This window comes from Bos mutus, chromosome 7 (genome assembly GCF_027580195.1).
Source record: "Bos mutus isolate GX-2022 chromosome 7, NWIPB_WYAK_1.1, whole genome shotgun sequence".
NCBI lineage: Eukaryota > Metazoa > Chordata > Mammalia > Artiodactyla > Bovidae > Bos > Bos mutus.
Window position 1 is genome coordinate 48,769,615 of NC_091623.1, and position 18,838 is coordinate 48,788,452.

An 18,838-nucleotide genomic window follows, 5' to 3' on the forward strand; every position below is an offset into this window, starting at 1 on the left:
TTTCCTTTGTTGTGCAGAAGCTTTTAAGTTTAATTAGGTCCCATTTGTTTATTTTTGCTTTTATTTCCAATATTCTGGGAGGTGGGTCATAGAAGATCCTGCTGTGATGTATGTTGGAGAGTGTTTTGCCTATGTTCTCCTCTAGAAGTTTTATAGTTTCTGGTCTTACGTTTAGATCTTTAATCCATTTTGAGTTTATTTTTGTGTAAGGTGTTAGAAAGTGTTCTAGTTTCATTCTTTTACAAGTGGTTGACCAGTTTTCCCAGCACCACTTGTTAAAGAGATTGTCTTTAATCCATTGTATATTCTTGCCTCCTTTGTCAAAGATAAGGTGTCCATAGGTGCGTGGATTTATCTCTGGGCTTTCTATTTTGTTCCATTGATCAATATTTCTGTCTTTGTGCCAGTACCATACTGTCTTGATAACTGTGGCTTTGTAATAGAGCCTGAAGTCAGGTAGGTTGATTCCTCCAGTTCCATTCTTCTTTCTCAAGATAGCTTTGGCTATTCGAGGTTCTTTGTATTTCTATACAAATTGTGAAATTATTTGTTCTCTGTGAAGAATACCGCTGGTAGCTTGATAGGGATTGCATTGAATCTATAAATTGCTTTGGGTAGTATACTCATTTTCACTACATTGATTGTTCCAATCCATGAACATGGTATATTTCTCCATCTATTAGTGTCCTCTTTGATTTCTTTCACCAGTGTTTTATAGTTTTCTATATATAGGTCTTTAGTTTCTTTAGGTAGATATATTCCTAAGTATTTTATTCTTTCCGTTGCAATGGTGAATGGAATTGTTTCCTTAATTTCTCTTTCAGTTTTCTCATTATTAGTGTATAGGAATGCAAGGGATTTTTGTGTGTTGATTTTATATCCTGCAACTTTACTATAATCATTGATTAGTTCTAGTAATTTTCTGGTGGAGTCTTTAGGGTTTTCTATGTAAAGGATCATGTCATCTGCAAACAGTGAGAGTTTTACTTCTTCTTTTCCAATTTGGATTCCTTTTATTTATTTTTCTGCTCTGATTGCTGTGGCCAAAACTTCCAAAACTATGTTGAATAGTAATGGTGAAAGTGGGCACCCTTGTCTGTTCCTGACTTTAGAGGAAATGCTTTCAATTTTTCACCATTGAGGATAATGTTTGCTGTGGGTTTGTCATATATAGCTTTTATTATGTTGAGGTATGTTCCTTCTATTCCTGCTTTCTGGAGAGTTCTTATCATAAATGGGTGTTGAATTTTGTCAAAGGCTTTCTCTGCATCTATTGAGATAATCATATGGTTTTTGTTTTTCAATTTGTTAATGTGGTGAATAACATTGATTGATTTGTGGATATTGAAGAATCCTTGCATCCCTGGGATAAAGCCCACTTGGTCATGGTGTATGATCTTTTTAATGTGTTGTTGGATTCTGATTGCTAGAATTTTGTTAAGGATTTTTGCATCTATGTTCATCAGTGATATTGGCCTGTAGTTTTCTTTTTTTGTGGGATCTTTGTCAGGTTTTGGTATTAGGGTGATGGTGGCCTCATAGAATGAGTTTGGAAGTTTACCTTCCTCTGCAATTTTCTGGAAGAGTTTGAGCAGGATAGGTGTTAGCTCTTCTCTAAAGTTTTGGTAGAATTCAGCTGTGAAGCCGTCTGGACCTGGGCTTTTGTTTGCTGGAAGATTTTTGATTACAGTTTCAATTTCCGTGCTTATGATGGGTCTGTTAAGATTTTCTATTTCTTCCTGGTCCAGTTTTGGAAAGTTGTACTTTTCTAAGAATTTGTCCATTGCTTCCACGTTGTCCATTTTATTGGCATATAATTGTTGATAGTAGTCTCTTAGGGTCCTTTGTATTTCTGTGTTGTCTGTTGTGATCTCTCCATTTTCATTTCTAATTTTATTGATTTGATTTTTCTCCCTTTGTTTCTTGATGAGTCTGGCTAATGGTTTGTCAATTTTATTTATCCTTTCAAAGAACCAGCTTTTGGCTTTGTTGATTTTTGCTATGGTCTCTTTTGTTTCTTTTGCATTTATTTCTGCCCTAATTTTTAAGATTTCCTTCCTTCTACTCACCCTGGGGTTCTTCATTTCTTCCTTTTCTAGTTGCTTTAGGTGTAGGGTTAGGTTATTTATTTGACTTTTTTCTTGTTTCTTTAGGAGTGCCTGTATTGCTATGAACTTTCCCCTTAGGACTGCTTTTAAAGTGTCCCACAGGTTTTGAGTTGTTGTGTTTTCATTTTCATTAGTTTCTATGCAAATTTTGATTTCTTTTTTGATTTCTTCTGTGATTTGTTGGTTATTCAGCAGGGTGTTTTTCAGCCTCCATATGTTGGAATTTTTAATAGTTTTTCTCCTGTAATTGAGATCTAATCTTACTGCATTGTGGTCAGAAAAGATGCTTGTAATGATTTCTATTTTTTTGAATTTACCAAGGCTAGATTTATGGCCCAGGATGTGATCTATCCTGGAGAAGGTTCCATGTGCGCTTGAGAAAAAGGTGAAATTCATTGTTTTGGGATGAAATGTCCTATAGATATCAATTAGGTCTAACTGGTCTATTGTATCGTTTAACGTTTGTGTTTCCTTGTTAATTTTCTGTTTAGTTGATCTATCCATAGGTGTGAGTGGGGTATTAAAGTCTCCCACTATTATTGTGTTATTGTTAATTTCTCCTTTCATACTTGTTAGCATTTGTCTTACATATTATTGCGCTCCCGTGTTGGGTGCATGTATATTTATAATTGTTATATCTTCTTCTTGGATTGATCCTTTGATCATTAGGTAGTGACCATCTTTGTCTCTTTTCACAGCCTTTGTTTTAAAGTCTATTTTATCTGATATAAGTATTGCTACTCCTGCTTTCTTTTGGTCCCTATTTGCATGGAAAATCTTTTTCCAGCCCTTCACTTTCAGTCTGTATGTGTCCCCTGTTTTGAGGTGGGTCTCTTGTAGACAACATATGTAGGGGGGTCTTGTTTTTGTATCCATTCAGCCAGTCTTTGTCTTTTTGGTTGGGGCATTCAACCCATTTACATTTAAGGTAATTACTGATAAGTATGATCCCGTTGCCATTTACTTTATTGTTTTGGGTTTGAGTTTATACACTGTTTTTGTGTTTCCTGTCTAGAGAATATCCTTTAGTATTTGTTGGAGAGCTGGTTTGGTGGTGCTGAATTCTCTCAACTTTTGCTTGTCTGAGAAGCTTTTGATTTCTCCTTCATATTTGAATGAGATCCTTGCTGGGCACAATAATCTGGGCTGTAGGTTATTTTCTTTCATCATTTTAAGTATGTCTTGCCATTCCCTCCTGGCTTGAAGAGTTTCTATTGAAAGATCAGCTGTTATCCTAATGGGAATTCCCTTGTGTGTTATTTGTTGTTTTTCCCTTGCTGCTTTTAATATTTGTTCTTTGTGTTTGATCTTTGTTAATTTGATTAATGTGTCTTGGGGTGTTTCGCCTTGGGTTTATCCTGTTTGGGACTCTCTGGGTTTCTTGGACTTGGGTGATTATTTCCTTCCCCATTTTAGGAAGTTTTCAACTATTATCTCCTCAAGTATTTTCTCATGGTCTTTCTTTTGTCTTCTTCTTCTGGGACCCCTATGATTCAATGTTGTAGCGTTTAATATTGTCCTGGAGGTCTCTGAGATTGTCCTCATTTCTTTTAATTCGTTTTTCTTTTATCCTCTCTGATTCATTTATTTCTACCATTCTATCTTCTAATTCACTAATCCTATCTTCTGCCTCTGTTATTCTACTATTTGTTGCCTCCAGAGTGTTTTTAATTTCATTTATTGCATCATTCATTTTATATTGACTCTCTTTTATTTCTTCTAGGTCCTTGTTAAACCTTTCTTGCATCTTCTCGATCTTAGTCTCCAGGCTATTTATCTGTGATTCCATTTTGATTTCAAGATTTTGGATCAATTTCACTATCATTATTCGGAATTCTTTATCAGGTAGATTCCCTATCTCTTCCTCTTTAGTTTGGTTTGGTGGGCTTTTATCCTGTTCCTTTATCTGCTGGGTATTCCTCTGTCTCTTCATCTTGTTTAAATTGCTGAGTTTGGGGTGTACTTTCTGTATTCTGGCAGTTTGTGGAGTTCTCTTTATTGTGGCGTTTCCTTGCTCTGTTTGGGTTTGTACAGGTGGCTTGTCAAGGTTTCTTGGTTAGGGAAGCTTGTGTCGGTGTTCTGGTGAGTGGAGCTGTATTTCTTCTCTCTGGAGTGCAATGAAATGTCCAGTAATGAGTTATGGGATGTCTATGGTTTTGGGGTGACTTTGGGCTGCCTGTATCTTGGAGCTCAGGGCTGTGTTCCTTGCTGCTGGAGAATTTGCTTGGTATGTCTTGTCCTGAAACTTGTTTCGCCCAGAGAGGTTTACAGCGTTATATGGAGAAGAGAAGAGTGAGGAGGGAGTTAGAGGTGACCCGAATGAGATGAGGTGGAGTCAACAGAGGAGAGAGTGGGCTATTCAGTAATCTTTTCCTTATGTGCACTCCACAACTGGACCGCTCAGAGTTGTTCACAGAGTTATACAGAGAAGAGAAGGGGGAAGGTGACAGAGGTGGCCAGGAGGATAATAGGGGGGAATGAAAAGGAGGGAGACAGATCCAGCCAGTAATCAGTTCCCTAAGTGTTCTCCACCATCTGGAACACACAGAAATTCACAGAGTTGGGTAGAGTAGAGAGGGGTTAGGGAGGAGACACAGGCGACGTAGTGGAGAAAAAGGAGAGTCCAAAGGGAGAGAGAGCAGTTAAGCCAGTAATCTCGCTCCCTAGTGAAAAATGGGTACTGAAGATTGGGTTCTTAAAGGTACAAAATTGGTAACAAATACATAAAAGCAAAAATTTAAAATCTAGAGTAGAGTTTGGAATTTCAAAAATACAATGTTAAAGAAAAGAAGGAAAAGAAAGAGAGAAAAAATGAACAAACAAAAACAAACAAGGTCGCAAAAATTATAAAGAAAATATAGGTACAAAATTGATAACTAATACCAAAAAGCAAAAGTTAAAAATCTAGAGTAGAGTTTGGAATTTCAAAAATACAATGTTAAAAAAAGAAGAAGAAAAAGAAAGAGAGAGAAAAAAAACAATCAAGAACAAACAAGGTCGCATAAATTATATATAAAAAAAATACAGGTACAAAATTGATAACAAATACCAAAAAGCATAAATTAAAAATCTAGAATAGAGTTTGGAATTTCAGATATACAATGTTATTTAAAAAGAAGAAGAGAAAGAAACAGAGAAAAAGAAAAAAAAAAAAAAAGGGTCACAGAAATTATATAAAAACAAAAACAAAAACTATAGGTACAAAATTGATAACAAATACTAAAAAGCTAAAATTAAAAATCTAGAGTAGAGTTTGGAATTTAAAAAATACAATGTTAAAGAAAAGAAGGAAAAAGAAAAAAAAAGGTCAAAAAATTATTAAAAAAATATATATGAAGTTTGCTTTAAAAAAAATAGGGTCTTTTTTTTTTTTTTGCAAAATGATCGGTTATAAAAGTGGAAATTAAAGGAATAATAGAGGACTTAAATTTTTTTTTTTTTTAATAGGCTCACTTGTTCAGTCGCACTGAGGGGAGGTAGGGAGGGATGCTGCAAACAAATAACACTGGCGTGTGCTCGCAGTGCCTCAGCCACACTGGGTCTGCCCCCTGTTCACGTCGCGTGTAGCCTTTCTGCCCACGCTGCTCAGGCTCTAGGTTGCTCCACCGTGAACCATCCGTGGCCGGCTCTGGGCTGCCTGTACTTCCCAGGTCCAAGCCGCTCAGGTTCAGGCACTCGGGTAGTCCTCAGAGGCGCAGACTCTCAGTTGGGCCTGCGTTTTGTGCCCTTCCCAGGTCCGAGCAGCTCAGGTGATGAGGTGTTTTGCGTGCGCGATTGCTGCGACTTATCGCCTCCCCGCCGCTCGGTTATCTAGTTGTGCACCGGCACACCTTCTCAGGCAGATGTTGACCGTCCAGACCCCCAAGAAGTTTTAGTTAGCAAAGAAGCCTGCTTACAGTTTTATAGATAATGTCTCTCTGGGGCTGCGATTGTCCCCTTCCGGCTCTGGCTGCCTATCACTGGAGGGGGATGGTCTGCCGCCGGCTATTCGTTCAGTCCTTTATTCCGTGCGCAGGCCTGGCGGTGTCATAGGTTAGGGCTGGCTTTTCGCGTGGTAGATATCCCACAGTCTGGTTTGCTAGCCCAAATTATTTCGCTCAGATAGTGCTCGGGGTATTCAGGCCAGATCCTTGCGATGCAGCCGGCGCCGCGCCTCCCTGCCCAGCCCCCACTTGCTAATGGCGTGTGCAGGCATCGGCGCTGCTTCTCCACTGGGGGAGTTACCGTAGGGCTCGCAATGTGCGGGTTTTAATTATTTATTTTTCCTCTGTTATGTTGCCCTCTGTGCTTCCAAGGCTCGGTGCAGATTCGGCAGTGAGAAGGTTTCCTGGTGTTTGGAAACTTCTCTCTTTTTAAGACTCCCTTCCCGAGACGGAACTCCGTCCCTCCCTCTTTTGTCCCTTTTTTTGTCTTTTATATTTTTCCCTACCTCCTTTCTAAGACTTGGGTTGCTTTTCTGGGTGCCTGATGTCCTCTGCCGGCTTTCAGAAGTTGTTTTGTGGAATTTACTCGGCGTTTAAATGTTCTTTTGATGAATTTGTGGGGGAGAAAGTGTTCTCCCTGTCCTACTCCTCCGCCATCTTAGCTCCTCCTCCTCTCCTTCACTTTTGATGAATAATTTTGTTGGATACAAATTTCTAGATTAGTGATTTTTTTTTGATTTTTTAAAATACAATAATTGGTATATATGTCATGCCACACTTTGTTTCATGATTTCTGATGAAAAGTCTTAACTTTGTCTGTAGTTAGTGTTGCCCCACCCCCCACCCTGGTTCTTTCAAGGTATTTTCATCTTTGATTTTCTGTAACAGAATGTGCCTCAGTGTAGATTTTTTTTTTTTTTTAATTTTATTTTATTTTTAATCTTTACATAATTGTATTAGTTTTGCCAAATATCAAAATGAATCCGCCACAGGTATACATGTGTTCCCATCCTGAACCCTCCTCCTCCTCCTCCCCCCCCATACCATCCCTCTGGGTCGTCCCAGTGCACTAGCCCCAAGCATCCAGTATCGTGCATCGAACCTGGACTGGCAACTCGTTTCTTACATGATATTTTACATGTTTCAATGTCATTCTCCCAAATCTTCCCACCCTCTCCCTCTCCCACAGAGTCCATAAGACTGTTCTATACATCAGTGTCTCTTTTGCTGTCTCATACACCAGGTTATTGTTACCATCTTTCTAAATTCCATATATATGCGTTAGTATACTGTATTTATGTTTTTCCTTCTGGCTTACTTCACTCTGTATAATAGGCTCCAGTTTCATCCACCTCATTAGAACTGATTCAAATGTATTCTTTTTAATGGCTGAGTAATACTCCATTGTGTATATGTACCATTTCTTTTTTTACTGGTGGTCTCTGAACCTCCTGGATCTGTGGTTTAGTCTCCATCATTTTGGAAAATTCTCAACCATTATTCAAATATTTCTTCTACTCTCTCCTCTCCTCTTTCTGCTATTCTAATTACACATATGCTACAGCTTTTGTAATTATCCCAGTCCTAGGATATTCTATTTTCTATTTATTGTTATTATTCCTTTTCCACTTTGGATTTCAGTTTGGGAGATTTCTATTGACATTTCTTCAAGCTCATGGATTCTTTTCTAGACTGTAGAAAGTTGGCTAATGAGCCCATCAAAGGCAGTCTTCATTTGTTAGTGTTTTCAATTTCTCACATACCCTTTTGATACTTTCTTGGCATTTGCCCTCTATCCATTAGAACCCTTAACATCTTAGTTTTAAAATTCTGGTCTGAAAGATAATTCAACATTTGTGTCATATCTGAGTCTGGTTCTATGCTTATTTAAATCAATTTAGCCTGTTTTTTTTTTTTCCTTCTAATGGGAAAGACTAGCAAGTCTCTTCAAGAAAATGAGAAATACCAAGGGAACATTTCATGCAAAGATGGGTACAATAAAGGAGAGAAATGGTATGAACCTAACAGAAGCATAAGATACTAAGAGGTGGCAAGAATACACAAAAAGTGAAGTCATTCAGTTGTGTCCGACTCTGCAACCCCATGGACTGTAGCCTATCAGGCTCCTCCATCCATGGAATTTTCCAGGCAAGAGTACTTGAGTGGGTTGCCATTTCCTTCTCCAGGGGATCTTCCCGACCCAGGGATCGAACCTGGGTCTCCCGCACTGCAGGCAGACACTTTGTCATCTGAGCCACCAGGGAAGCCCAGAATACAAAGAACTATACAAAAAAGATCTTCATGACCCAGATAACCACGATGGTGTGATCCCTCACCTTTACTCAGACATCGTGGAGTGCAAAGTCAAGTGGGCCTTAGGAAGCATCACTGACAAAGCTAGTAGAGGTGATGTAATTCAGTTCAAACTGCTGACCCACATGCTCTCTAGGACATTTGGGGGCAGATCTGATATCCTGCAGGAGTGACCTGGAAGGACATGACCCAGAGGGCTGCATGTGCCTGGGAGTGAGCTGAGGACACGGCAGCAGGAGGCAGAGGGGTTCTGGAGGCCCATGGGCAGCACTGACAGGAGAAGCTGTTGGGTCCAAAGTTGAGAGAGGCGAGAAGCACCAAGACCGGGTGTCCCTGGAGACCTCTGCAGGAGGCAGTAGAACTCAGCTGACCAGGAACTGGGAGGGAGGGAAGCAGGCAGAGAAAGGGATGCTTTTTAAGCTTTTGCTGGGCATACACTGGAGAAAATCAAAGCTTCATGAGGCTTTGTGAGCAATGCATAGAAATGACCCTGGCTGGAGGTAGGGAAGTTGTGGAGGGGGAGGCATTAGGCAGATTCTGATGACCAGGGCTGGGGCAGCCATGTAACAGGATGATGTAGGAGAACAGCTCAGCTCAGCCCAGATCTGATGGCACTAGGAACTGGGTGACCAGTACACTTCAAGTGCTAACCCCAAATTCCTCTGCTCTCCCTGGTCTAGGGGAGCACAGAAACTTTGTGGGGAGGAGTCCATTTGCTTTTTCATTTGGAAGATTCTTAAATTTGTTGGTGCGTATATGGAAACTGATTCTGCAGGGAGGAAAAGTCTAGATGTGCAGCAGAGGCTGGGTACAGGCCACACCTAGAGAGAGGTGAGATCGCCTATTAGACTTGGGCCAGGCTAAACTGAGAATTCCAAAAATTAGGAACACTTTATCTGCAGTGAGCATGGATGCTTCTGAGGCTGCCCAGACTGCATTCTTCTTCTGGGAACTCCCTCCCACTTCATCTTTCTTAATAGTGCCCACACATAGGAATATGGGGAGAATGACCAAAATAATTCCGTTGAAGGGAATGTATGATATGTGTCAGTTGGCTGAGAAGAGGGCTTGAAGCTCCACCAAGGCAGGGAGAAGGAAAGGCTGTGGCTACCCAAAAGACTCCATGCCCCTCTCCCCACGTGGTGTCTGAGGGATGCTACTGTGCAGGCAGGCCAGCCCACACTCCACCTACTGGATAAAAGTGATGGAGACACAAACTCCTCTCCTTTTTAGTGCATATCCTTGAATTAGGTTCACCGTATCTCTTTAAATCAAGGTGAAATTCACATAAACCATTCTAAAGTGAGCAATTCAGTGACATATAGGCATTCACAATCACCTCTTTCCATCTCTGAAATATTTTCATTACCCCAAAAGTGAACAATACTCCATATTCCTCTAATACCCAACAACTAACTCGCATCAACTAATCTACTGTCCTTATGAATTTGTTGTGTATGCAATCATATAAATGGGATCATACAATATGTGACTTTTAGTGTCCAGCTTCTTTAACTTACCACAACATTTTTGAAGTTCATCCATGAACATGTCATTCCTTTTTATGACTGAATAGTATTCCACTATATGGATAAACCACATTTTGTTTATCCATTCATCTGTTACAGACATTTGGGCTGTTTCTATCTTTGGGATGCTGCCGTGAATGTGAGATGGGTGTCTGGGTAGCAGAGTCCTTGTATGTATCTGGGGGATGGAATGGCTGGGCCATATGCTGTTTTCTTCTTTAAGCATGAGTCTGATGAGCTTTCTCTATGCAAGGGAGGCAGCTCTGCATATTGCATCATGTTTCTAAACCTGATAATCCTTATAGATCAGACCAGAGCTGCCCAAAAGAACTTTCTGTAATGATGGAGACCTTCTGTATCTGTTCTGTCCAGTGTGGTAGCCATTAGCCATGTGTGGCTAGGACGACTGAAAAACTACACCTTTGTATTTAATTTTAATTAATTGAAAATTAATCAGGGCTTGTGGCTATATAAACTCAGCCTTAGAAGTGACAAAAGAAGGGCTTCCTCTTGGAGCACCTCCCATCTCAGGTTTCCCAGTGAACACTCCACTTGAGGAACTGAAAATCTGGAGCTCAGTGATGACACTTGGAAGACCCAAGCTCTCCGTTCCTGAGAAACCTTTCTTTCTTAAATAACACTGAAGGGGGTGAAAACATACAACGACCTACATGATCATCAATACAAAAATAAAAGTTAAAAGTAGAATTCAAGGCTGTCACGGGAAACATAATGTACAGATCTCCAGAAGACTATAATCTCTTGCATAATCCTTGCAGTTTGTTTCATTGAAATGGGTCCCAATTGGCAATGTGAATGCTACTATCTACCTACACTGCAGAGGAGTTGGGTGTTGTTTTCACCCACACTGATGGTTCTTATCAATTTTGGGGGCAAACAGTTTTATATTGCTAGGATATTTTCTAAAGACTAGCAAATATGTGGTTAGCTCTAGATAGTGTCTAGGGAGCCCTGGTTTGAGTACATCTAATTAAAAGTGAAATCACTCAGTCATGTCTGACTCTTTGCGACCCCATAGACTGTACCCTACCAGGCTCCTCTGTCCATGGGATTTTCCAGGCAATACTACTGGAGTGGATTGCCATTTCCTTCTCCAGGGAATCTTCCCAACCCAGGGCTCGAACCCCAGTCTCCCGCATTGTAGACAGATGCTTTACCGCCTGAGCCACCAGGGAACCCCAATTTTGTAAGATAAATACTTACTATATAACGTTCCTAAATTGTTTTAGACTTCCCTGGTGGCTCAGACGGTAAAGCGTCTGTCCACAATGCGGGAGACCTGGGTTCGATCCCTGGGTGGGGAAGTTCTCTGGAGAAGGAAAAGGCAACCCACTCCAGTACTCTTGCCTAGAAAATCCCATGGACAGAGGAGCCTGGTGTCCATGGGTCGCAAAGAGTCGGACACGACTGAGCGACTTCACATTCACATTCAAATTGTTTTAGTGGCCTGTATTTATTATAATAAAAAAATTAATGGAATCAGTAAGGATGACAGCAGGAATAACATTTATTAAACTCATAGTGTGCTGGAGATTTTTAAACATGGAGATTACTATGGATTTACTCATTTAATCCCTTAACCCCATGAAGTAAGTGCTATTAACATTTTCACTTCTCAGTAGACTTTGCAGAAGTATATCTGGGACACTCCACCCCTTATTTGTAACAGCATGTGGAATTCATGAACAATCATCTTTCGAAATATCCAGGTGTATATTACTTAATCTGGTCTTAACACTGTTCATTTTAAATTTACTGAATTCACAAAAGTAATTTTATCAGATTTTATACTATTTTTACTTTAGCTATCAGTTTAAGGGGATCTCTTATTAACGTTTAGCCAACCCAAATATAGTAATTTAAACTCCTTTAAATATTCTATATACAATAAAATTTCCTTTAAAAATGTGCACCTATTTTCAAAATGTAAACTGATACATTTCAAATGCTGGAAATGCACCTAGCAAGACATACCCTTCCCAAGACCTTAGAATTCACAATACAATAGACAATTCTGATCTCATGTTCTCTAAAAATCTAACTCATGCATTCATACCTTTTAAAATGGAAATCACGTTTATCTATCAGAACCTCAAATGGCAGATTTCCTTCTAATATTAAATACTTTCAATACCGGTTCAATGTATGGATTTCTCCTGGGATAAGAAAACAGTCCGTACTTGGCGTCTGAATGTCACACTAATGACTTCCCGGAGTCAAAAGTAGCTTGTCACCGGTAATAACAAATTCTTAAAAGATGAGTGGGATTAAAACTCCATGACCTTGGGGGCGAGATTCAAGAGAAAATGTCAGACATTCCCTGCTGCAAACCAACACACAGCCTACTGAGCCCCTATACGCACCCAAATCATGTCTCTGGTATTCGATTTCCCACAAGCCCAGCCTTGCTCAGATTCGCACAGAAACGCGCTGCGAAAGACAGCCCTTGGCCAGTACGGCTCTTTTCTAGACACTGTGGGTGGCTCTGAAAAGAGCCTTTGGTGTCAGGGGGGCCCCGGGGAGCACGACCGTTTCCGGCCCGCCTCCGCCGCCTCACTTGCCCTTGGCCTTGTGGTGACTCTCCGTTTTCTTGGGCAGCAGCACGGCCTGGATATTAGGCAGGACACCGCCCTGCGCGATGGTCACGCGACCCAGCAGCTTGTTGAGCTCTTCGTCGTTACGGATGGCTAACTGCAGATGGCGTGGGATAATACGCGTCTTCTTGTTGTCGCGCGCCGCGTTGCCCGCCAGCTCCAGGATCTCAGCCGTCAGGTACTCCAACACGGCTGCCAGATAGACAGGCGCGCCAGCACCCACACGCTCAGAATAGTTACCTTTACGGAGCAGCCGATGCACTCGGCCCACAGGAAACTGCAAACCCGCGCGCGAAGAGCGCGACTTCGCTTTCGCGCGCGCCTTACCGCCCTGTTTGCCTCGGCCTGACATCTCCCAGTCACGCACAACGACAAAACACAGCCAAAAAGCAGACCACCAACAAACCCGCTGTACTCAGAGAGTCCTTATATATGGTCTTGAGGTAGTACAGCCGGCGCCGCCTGATTGGGTAGTGATGGTGACCAACCAGAAAAGAAAGTCACCATTTCCCCCTAATTTGCATCTGCCTTTTCCAGTGATGACGTTGCACGTTGCTTGATCCTATCATAAATTAGAAACTCTGGATCCCTCATTTGAATACAGGACGTATAAGTTGAGATGCTCTGTAACTAGGCTTCTTTTTTATCCGAAGGATCCGTCGTCATGCCTGATCCGTCCAAATCAGCTCCCGCACCCAAGAAGGGCTCCAAAAAAGCTGTTACTAAAGCGCAGAAGAAGGATGGCAAAAAGCGTAAGCGCAGCCGCAAAGAGAGTTATTCCATCTACGTGTATAAGGTGTTGAAGCAAGTGCACCCGGACACCGGTATCTCTTCCAAGGCTATGGGCATCATGAACTCGTTCGTGAACGACATCTTCGAGCGTATCGCTAGCGAGGCCTCCCGTTTGGCGCACTACAACAAGCGTTCTACCATCACGTCCCGGGAGGTGCAGACGGCTGTGCGCCTGCTATTGCCCGGCGAGTTGGCCAAACACGCTGTCTCCGAAGGTACCAAAGCCGTCACCAAATATACCAGCTCTAAATGAGGTGCACCTCGGTGCCCGGAAACCCAAAGGCTCTTTTCAGAGCCACTCACAAGATCGAGAAAGGGTGTCGAACACGTGAAGGGTTTGTTATGTAAAAGCATCCCTTGTCTACTTCGTAGCGGCTCCTAGGTTACTAGGAGGGCGCCCGGATTCTTCCCCCTACCCCCACCCCACCCCCTGCCCCATAGACGTGTGCGCGTGTGTGTATGTGAGCAGAATGCGAAAGCGTACCTGTATTTTATCAGTGGTCGGGGATGGGCTGCCGAGGAAAAATAACAGTGCGGGAAACAACGAAAAGGCTGCGTGTCCACACCTGTTTCCGCTCAAAGCTATCGACGCTTCTCTGAGCAAAATAGGAACCTTGAATTCAAGTATCTTTAGGGTCTGGAGAGTGCCATTTCCGAGGCTTGCGGGCATGGCACAATTTTGTGTGCGCATGATGTTTGCCTGTGGGTGGGTGGCGCGGGTCATCACCACCCCCACCCCCTAGTCCCCCGCTTCCCCAGAGGGACCGTATGCCATTCGAATACCTCCATGTTCATTAATGAGTGAGCCCGAAGCTGCACTGAAAGACGCGCTGGGTGAGGCCCCCGGGGGTGTTGTACAGCTTTGGCGCTGGCGCCTGGCAATGCATCTCCGCCCAGACCAGATATCTTTATCATAAGGCAATGAACATTTACGGGAGGATATTTGCTTGTCTGGATTCTTCAAAGGCGGGATGTTTGAAACCGAAAGGAAAATGGAAGCGTGGTGGAACACAGCGCTCTGTGCTCTAGAACTGGATATAATAAGCCCACCCCGGCTGCAGGTAGTTGGGGGCGAGGGTGGGGAGAGGAGAGCAATTTACGAGAAAAATAACCTTTTTCTCAGCAAATATAAACTTCCACTTCAGCCCCATTATTCTCAGTGACGCACTAGTGACGCAGAATTTTCCCTTTGAGTTCATGGCATTCATTTGGAAAGTGTCATCTTAGTTCAAAGAAAGCGCTTTAGCGTGAAGAGTTCACTCTGAGGAAGACATCGCCTACCTTTTTTGCCTGTTTTTTCTTATTTGTAAGAAGGGGATTTCAAATAATCACTTTCTTGAGCTGTTTTGAGAATTAGATTTGTTGAAAGGTCGTGTCATCATCTCGGGCAAGGAGCTGACGTTCAATTAAAGGCTAACAACCGGGCTTTTGCAAATCGTCTCCAAAGGAAGAAGGTTGCATGCTTGATTCGGTTGGTAGGACTTGGGAGAAAATGTGCCCACCGCCACCGTGCCCTCAACCACAGCAGCTGGAAAACGCCCACCTCATTCCTTTTTCTACAGGGGTCCACTGTAAAAGAATTTCTAAAACCCCACACATTTTAAAGTTGGCATCCAAAATACTTTATGGTTAGTTAATAGTTGCCAGAATGCAAATCCCACGATAGGATGTTTTACAAAACAAAATGGTCTCACATTAGTTTTTTATTTTTTTAAATATGAATTTATTTATTTTAATTGGAGGCTAATTACTTTGCAATATTGTATTGGTTTTGTCATACATCAACATGAATCCGCCACGGGTGTACATGTGTTCCCCATCCTGCAACCCCCTCCCACCTCCCTCCCCATCCCATCCCTCTGGGTCATCCCAGTGCACCAGCCCTGAGCACCCTGTCTCATGCATGGAACCTGGACTGGTGATTTGTTTCACATATGATATTATACATGTTTCAATGCCATTCTCCCAAATCATCCCACCCTCGCCGTCTCCCACAGAGTCCAAAAGACTGTTCTATACATCTGTGTCTCTTTTGCTGTCAAATCATCCCACCCTCGCCCTCTCCCACAGAGTCCAAAAGACTGTTCTATACATCTGTGTTTCTTTTGCTGTCTCGCATACAGGGTTATCATTACCATCTTTCTAAATTCCATATGTATGCGTTAGTATACTATATTGGTGTTTTTCTTTTTGGCTTACTTCACTCTGTGTAATAGGCTCCAGTTTCATCCACCTCATTAGAACTGATTCAAATGTATTCTTTTTCATGGCTGAGTAACCAGTCCATTCTAAAGGAGATCAGTCCTCGGTGTTCTTTGGAAGGAATGATGCTAAAGCTTAAACTCCAATACTTTGGCCACCTCATGTGAAGAGTTGACTCACTGGAAAAGACTCTGATGCTGGGAGGGATTGGGGGCAGAAGGAGAAGGGGATGACAGAGGATGAGATGGCTGGATGGCATCACTGATTCGATGGACATGAGTTTGGGTAAACTCCAGGAGCTGGTGATGGACAGGGAGGCCTGGCGTTCTGCAGTTCATGGGGTCTCAAAGAGTTGGATACGACTGAGCGACTGAACTGACTGAATACTCCACTGTGTATATGTACCACAGCTTTCTTATCCATTCATCTGCTGATGGACATCTAGGTTGCTTCCATGTCCTGGCTATTATAAACAGTGCTGCGATGAACATTGGGGTTCACGTGTCTCTTTCAATTCTGGTTTCCTCAGTGTGTATGCCCAGCAGTGGGATTACTGGGTCATAAGGCAGTTCTGTTTCCAGTTTTTTAAGGAATCTCCACACTGTTCTCCATAGTGGCTGTACTAGTTTGCATTCCCACCAACAGTGTAAGAGGGCTCCCTTTTCTCCACACCCTCTCCAGCATTTATTGCTTGCAGACTTTTGGATAGCAGCCATTCTGACTGGCGTGAAATGGTACCTCATTGTGGTTTTGATTTGCATTTCTCTGATAATGAGTGATGTTGAGCATCTTTACATGTGTTTGTTAGCCGTCTATATGTCTTCTTTGGAGAAATGTCTGTTTAGTTCTTTGGCCCATTTTTTGATTGTGTCATTTATTTTTCTGGATCATATCAGTTTTTTAAAGGTTTCTATTGAAATAGCTGTTCAATACCACAGTCAGTTTATAGAATACACTATTAAATTATTCGTTAACACTGAGCTAGTTTATGTAATTCTTTTTTCACCTTGAATTCATATTTTCATTCAACTTCAGATTCAGCATTTCATCCTAATGTAAGATATGTATATTTAGCATTGTTTTATCTACCTCCTTTATACACAAAAGTGGAAATTGAAATTTAAAAATTTGTTGGTGAGCAGAAATAAGTTTAAAAATTATCTGGACAACACACTATTGTTTAAATATAACTAAGTTTTGATAGGTATATATAAAACTGATAATAAAACTAGTGAAAACTGCATTTAAAGATATGGATAGTGGTCTCTGCCTTCCACACCCTCCTTTCCTTTCTGCCTGAGTTAGTTTGTGCACTCATGGGCATATATAGTATTGTTAGTGATAGCAGCGTGCAGGCATTATTTCTTTCCCCTTGTTCTCTTTTATAGATGTGAATGTTTGAACGTATCTGTATGTTCTATCTGTATATGTTTGAACATGTCTATACGTTTGAAGATACCTATATGAGCATATCTAGTGTTCTAATGCATTTTTTATAGTCTGAAACGATGTTTACAAAAATAAATACTTCGAAATGGAAATTTTTTCCTTGTAGTTTTACTTACTTCTTTGCCTTCTAGCTGTAATACAAAATGTAAACAGTGATCTGTCATCAAAAGACAACACCTTTGATTTTGTCAGTAGATACTGATTCACATTAAAAACTACTGGCTTCTGGTGGAGCTCCTGCACCCCAGGTGGCCAAGCCATGGACCGCAACCTGTCGACAGGGCTGCCAAGTCGGGACGGCAGAAGGGGCGGCGGTGGCCAGGGGACTGCATCGCCAGCACGGTCTCCAGCAAGCACTGGCTCTTCGGCATCCTCAGCGGGCTCATCAGATGGTTAGCCCTGAAAATGCCAAATCCAGCTCTGATGATGATGAGCAGCAGATGGAGCTTGATGAAGAAATGGAGAGTGAGATTTGCAGAGTATGGGATATGTCAATGGATGAGGATGTGGCTTTGTTTCTCCAAGAATTTAATGTTTCTGACATATTTGTGGGAGTACTGGCCAAATCAAAATGTCCTCGATTAAGAGAAATATGTGTGGGAATTTTAGGTAATATGGCCTGTTTCCAGGAGATATGTGTGTCCATCAGCAGTGATAAAAATCTTGGCCAGGTATTCAGACACGCCTACTCTGCTGGAAACAAGCAGGTTGTTACTTGCCTTTCCCAGACAGGAGTGGCCAGTGTCTGGGTTGAAAGAATCCGAGAAAATCCAGCTATTTATGATAGCATTTGCTTCATCATGTCAAGTTCAACAAATGTTGACCTGCTGGTAAAGGTTGGGGAGGTTGTGGACAAGCTGTTTGATTTGGTTGAGAAGCTAATGTGGGAATAGATTAGAAGTGGGGCTGTTCAGGCTCTAGACCAACCCCAGGAAGATTCTGAACAGCAGCCAGTGTTTCGAATTGTGCCCTGTGTACTTGAAGCTGCCAAACAAGTGCACTCTGAAAATCCAGAAGGGCTCGATGTTTACATGCATGTCTTACAGCTGCTCGCCACAGTAGATGATGGAATTTAAGCAATTGTACAGTGTCCTGACACTGGGAAAGACACTTGGAATATAGTTTTTGATCTGGTGTGCCATGAATTCTGCCAGTCTGATGATCCACCCATCATACTGCAAGAACAGAAAACAGTGCTGGCCTCTGTTTTTTCAGTGTTGTCTGCCACCTATGCTTCACAGACTGAACAGGAGTATCTAAAGATAGGAAAAGTGGATCTTCCTTTAGCTGACAGCCTGATTTGTGTCTCACAAAATATGGAACATTGTCAGAAGAACACAGAGAACTCAACGGAGTCTAACACAGAAGAAACTAAAAGTCTGATTTAACCCAAGATGGTTTCCACTTGAAAATTTTGAACGATATTTCATGTGAATTTCTTTCTAATATTTTCCAAGTATTAACAAAGGAGAAAGGTAACTCAGAGATTAAGGACAGCAAGTTAGGCAAACAGAAGTGTTCCTGTGCATTTGAGATTCTTCTCCCTTTCTGTAGCCCTGTGGTGGAAGACTCTTAAAATTCTCCGTGAAGTTGATAAGACCCTTGCTGGTAACCTGGAGGAAAAGTTTCCAAGTTTGAAGTTTCAGACTTAAAAAATATTAGAATCCCTCTGCCCAAGAAATGGACTCGCTGACTATTGAAATTGACAAATAGGAAATACTAGACCATAATTGTTTGGTATTATAGTCATGCTCTTCTCCAGCCTTATCTCATTTTTGTTTGGCATTGGAATAGTCTCACTACTGTCAAACATCATCTCCCTCCCCTCCTCTTTTTATTTTTTTGTATTGGTTGTGCAGTATTTGTCTTCTTCGGGTAAAGAAAACAAAATTATCATTAAGGTCCTT

At 41.7% G+C, this 18,838-nt stretch overlaps 2 protein-coding genes and 1 pseudogene across 2 annotated transcripts; 2 read left to right on the forward strand and 1 right to left on the reverse strand.

Annotated features, from left to right (window-relative positions):
- Positions 1-11,118: 11,118 nt before the first annotated feature.
- H2AC25 (H2A clustered histone 25) lies at positions 11,119-12,876 on the reverse strand. The gene has a single exon (XM_005893893.2). It carries the CDS (start codon positions 12,838-12,840, stop codon positions 12,448-12,450), a length of 393 nt encoding a protein of 130 aa, XP_005893955.1. The 5' UTR covers positions 12,841-12,876; the 3' UTR covers positions 11,119-12,447.
- Positions 12,877-13,109: 233 nt separating this feature from the next.
- On the forward strand, positions 13,110-17,026 carry H2BC26 (H2B clustered histone 26). The gene has a single exon (XM_070373450.1). It carries the CDS (start codon positions 13,153-13,155, stop codon positions 13,531-13,533), a length of 381 nt encoding a protein of 126 aa, XP_070229551.1. The 5' UTR covers positions 13,110-13,152; the 3' UTR covers positions 13,534-17,026.
- Positions 14,252-18,583, forward strand: LOC102281416 (protein SAAL1 pseudogene; annotated as a pseudogene).
- Positions 18,584-18,838: the final 255 nt, after the last annotated feature.

What these genes read in the sequence shown, in the direction of transcription:
- H2AC25 (XM_005893893.2), bottom strand. Translation starts at nt 12,840, where the DNA reads ATGTCAGGCCGAGGCAAACAGGGCGGTAAGGCGCGCGCGAAAGCGAAG.
- H2BC26 (XM_070373450.1), top strand. Translation starts at nt 13,153, where the DNA reads ATGCCTGATCCGTCCAAATCAGCTCCCGCACCCAAGAAGGGCTCCAAA.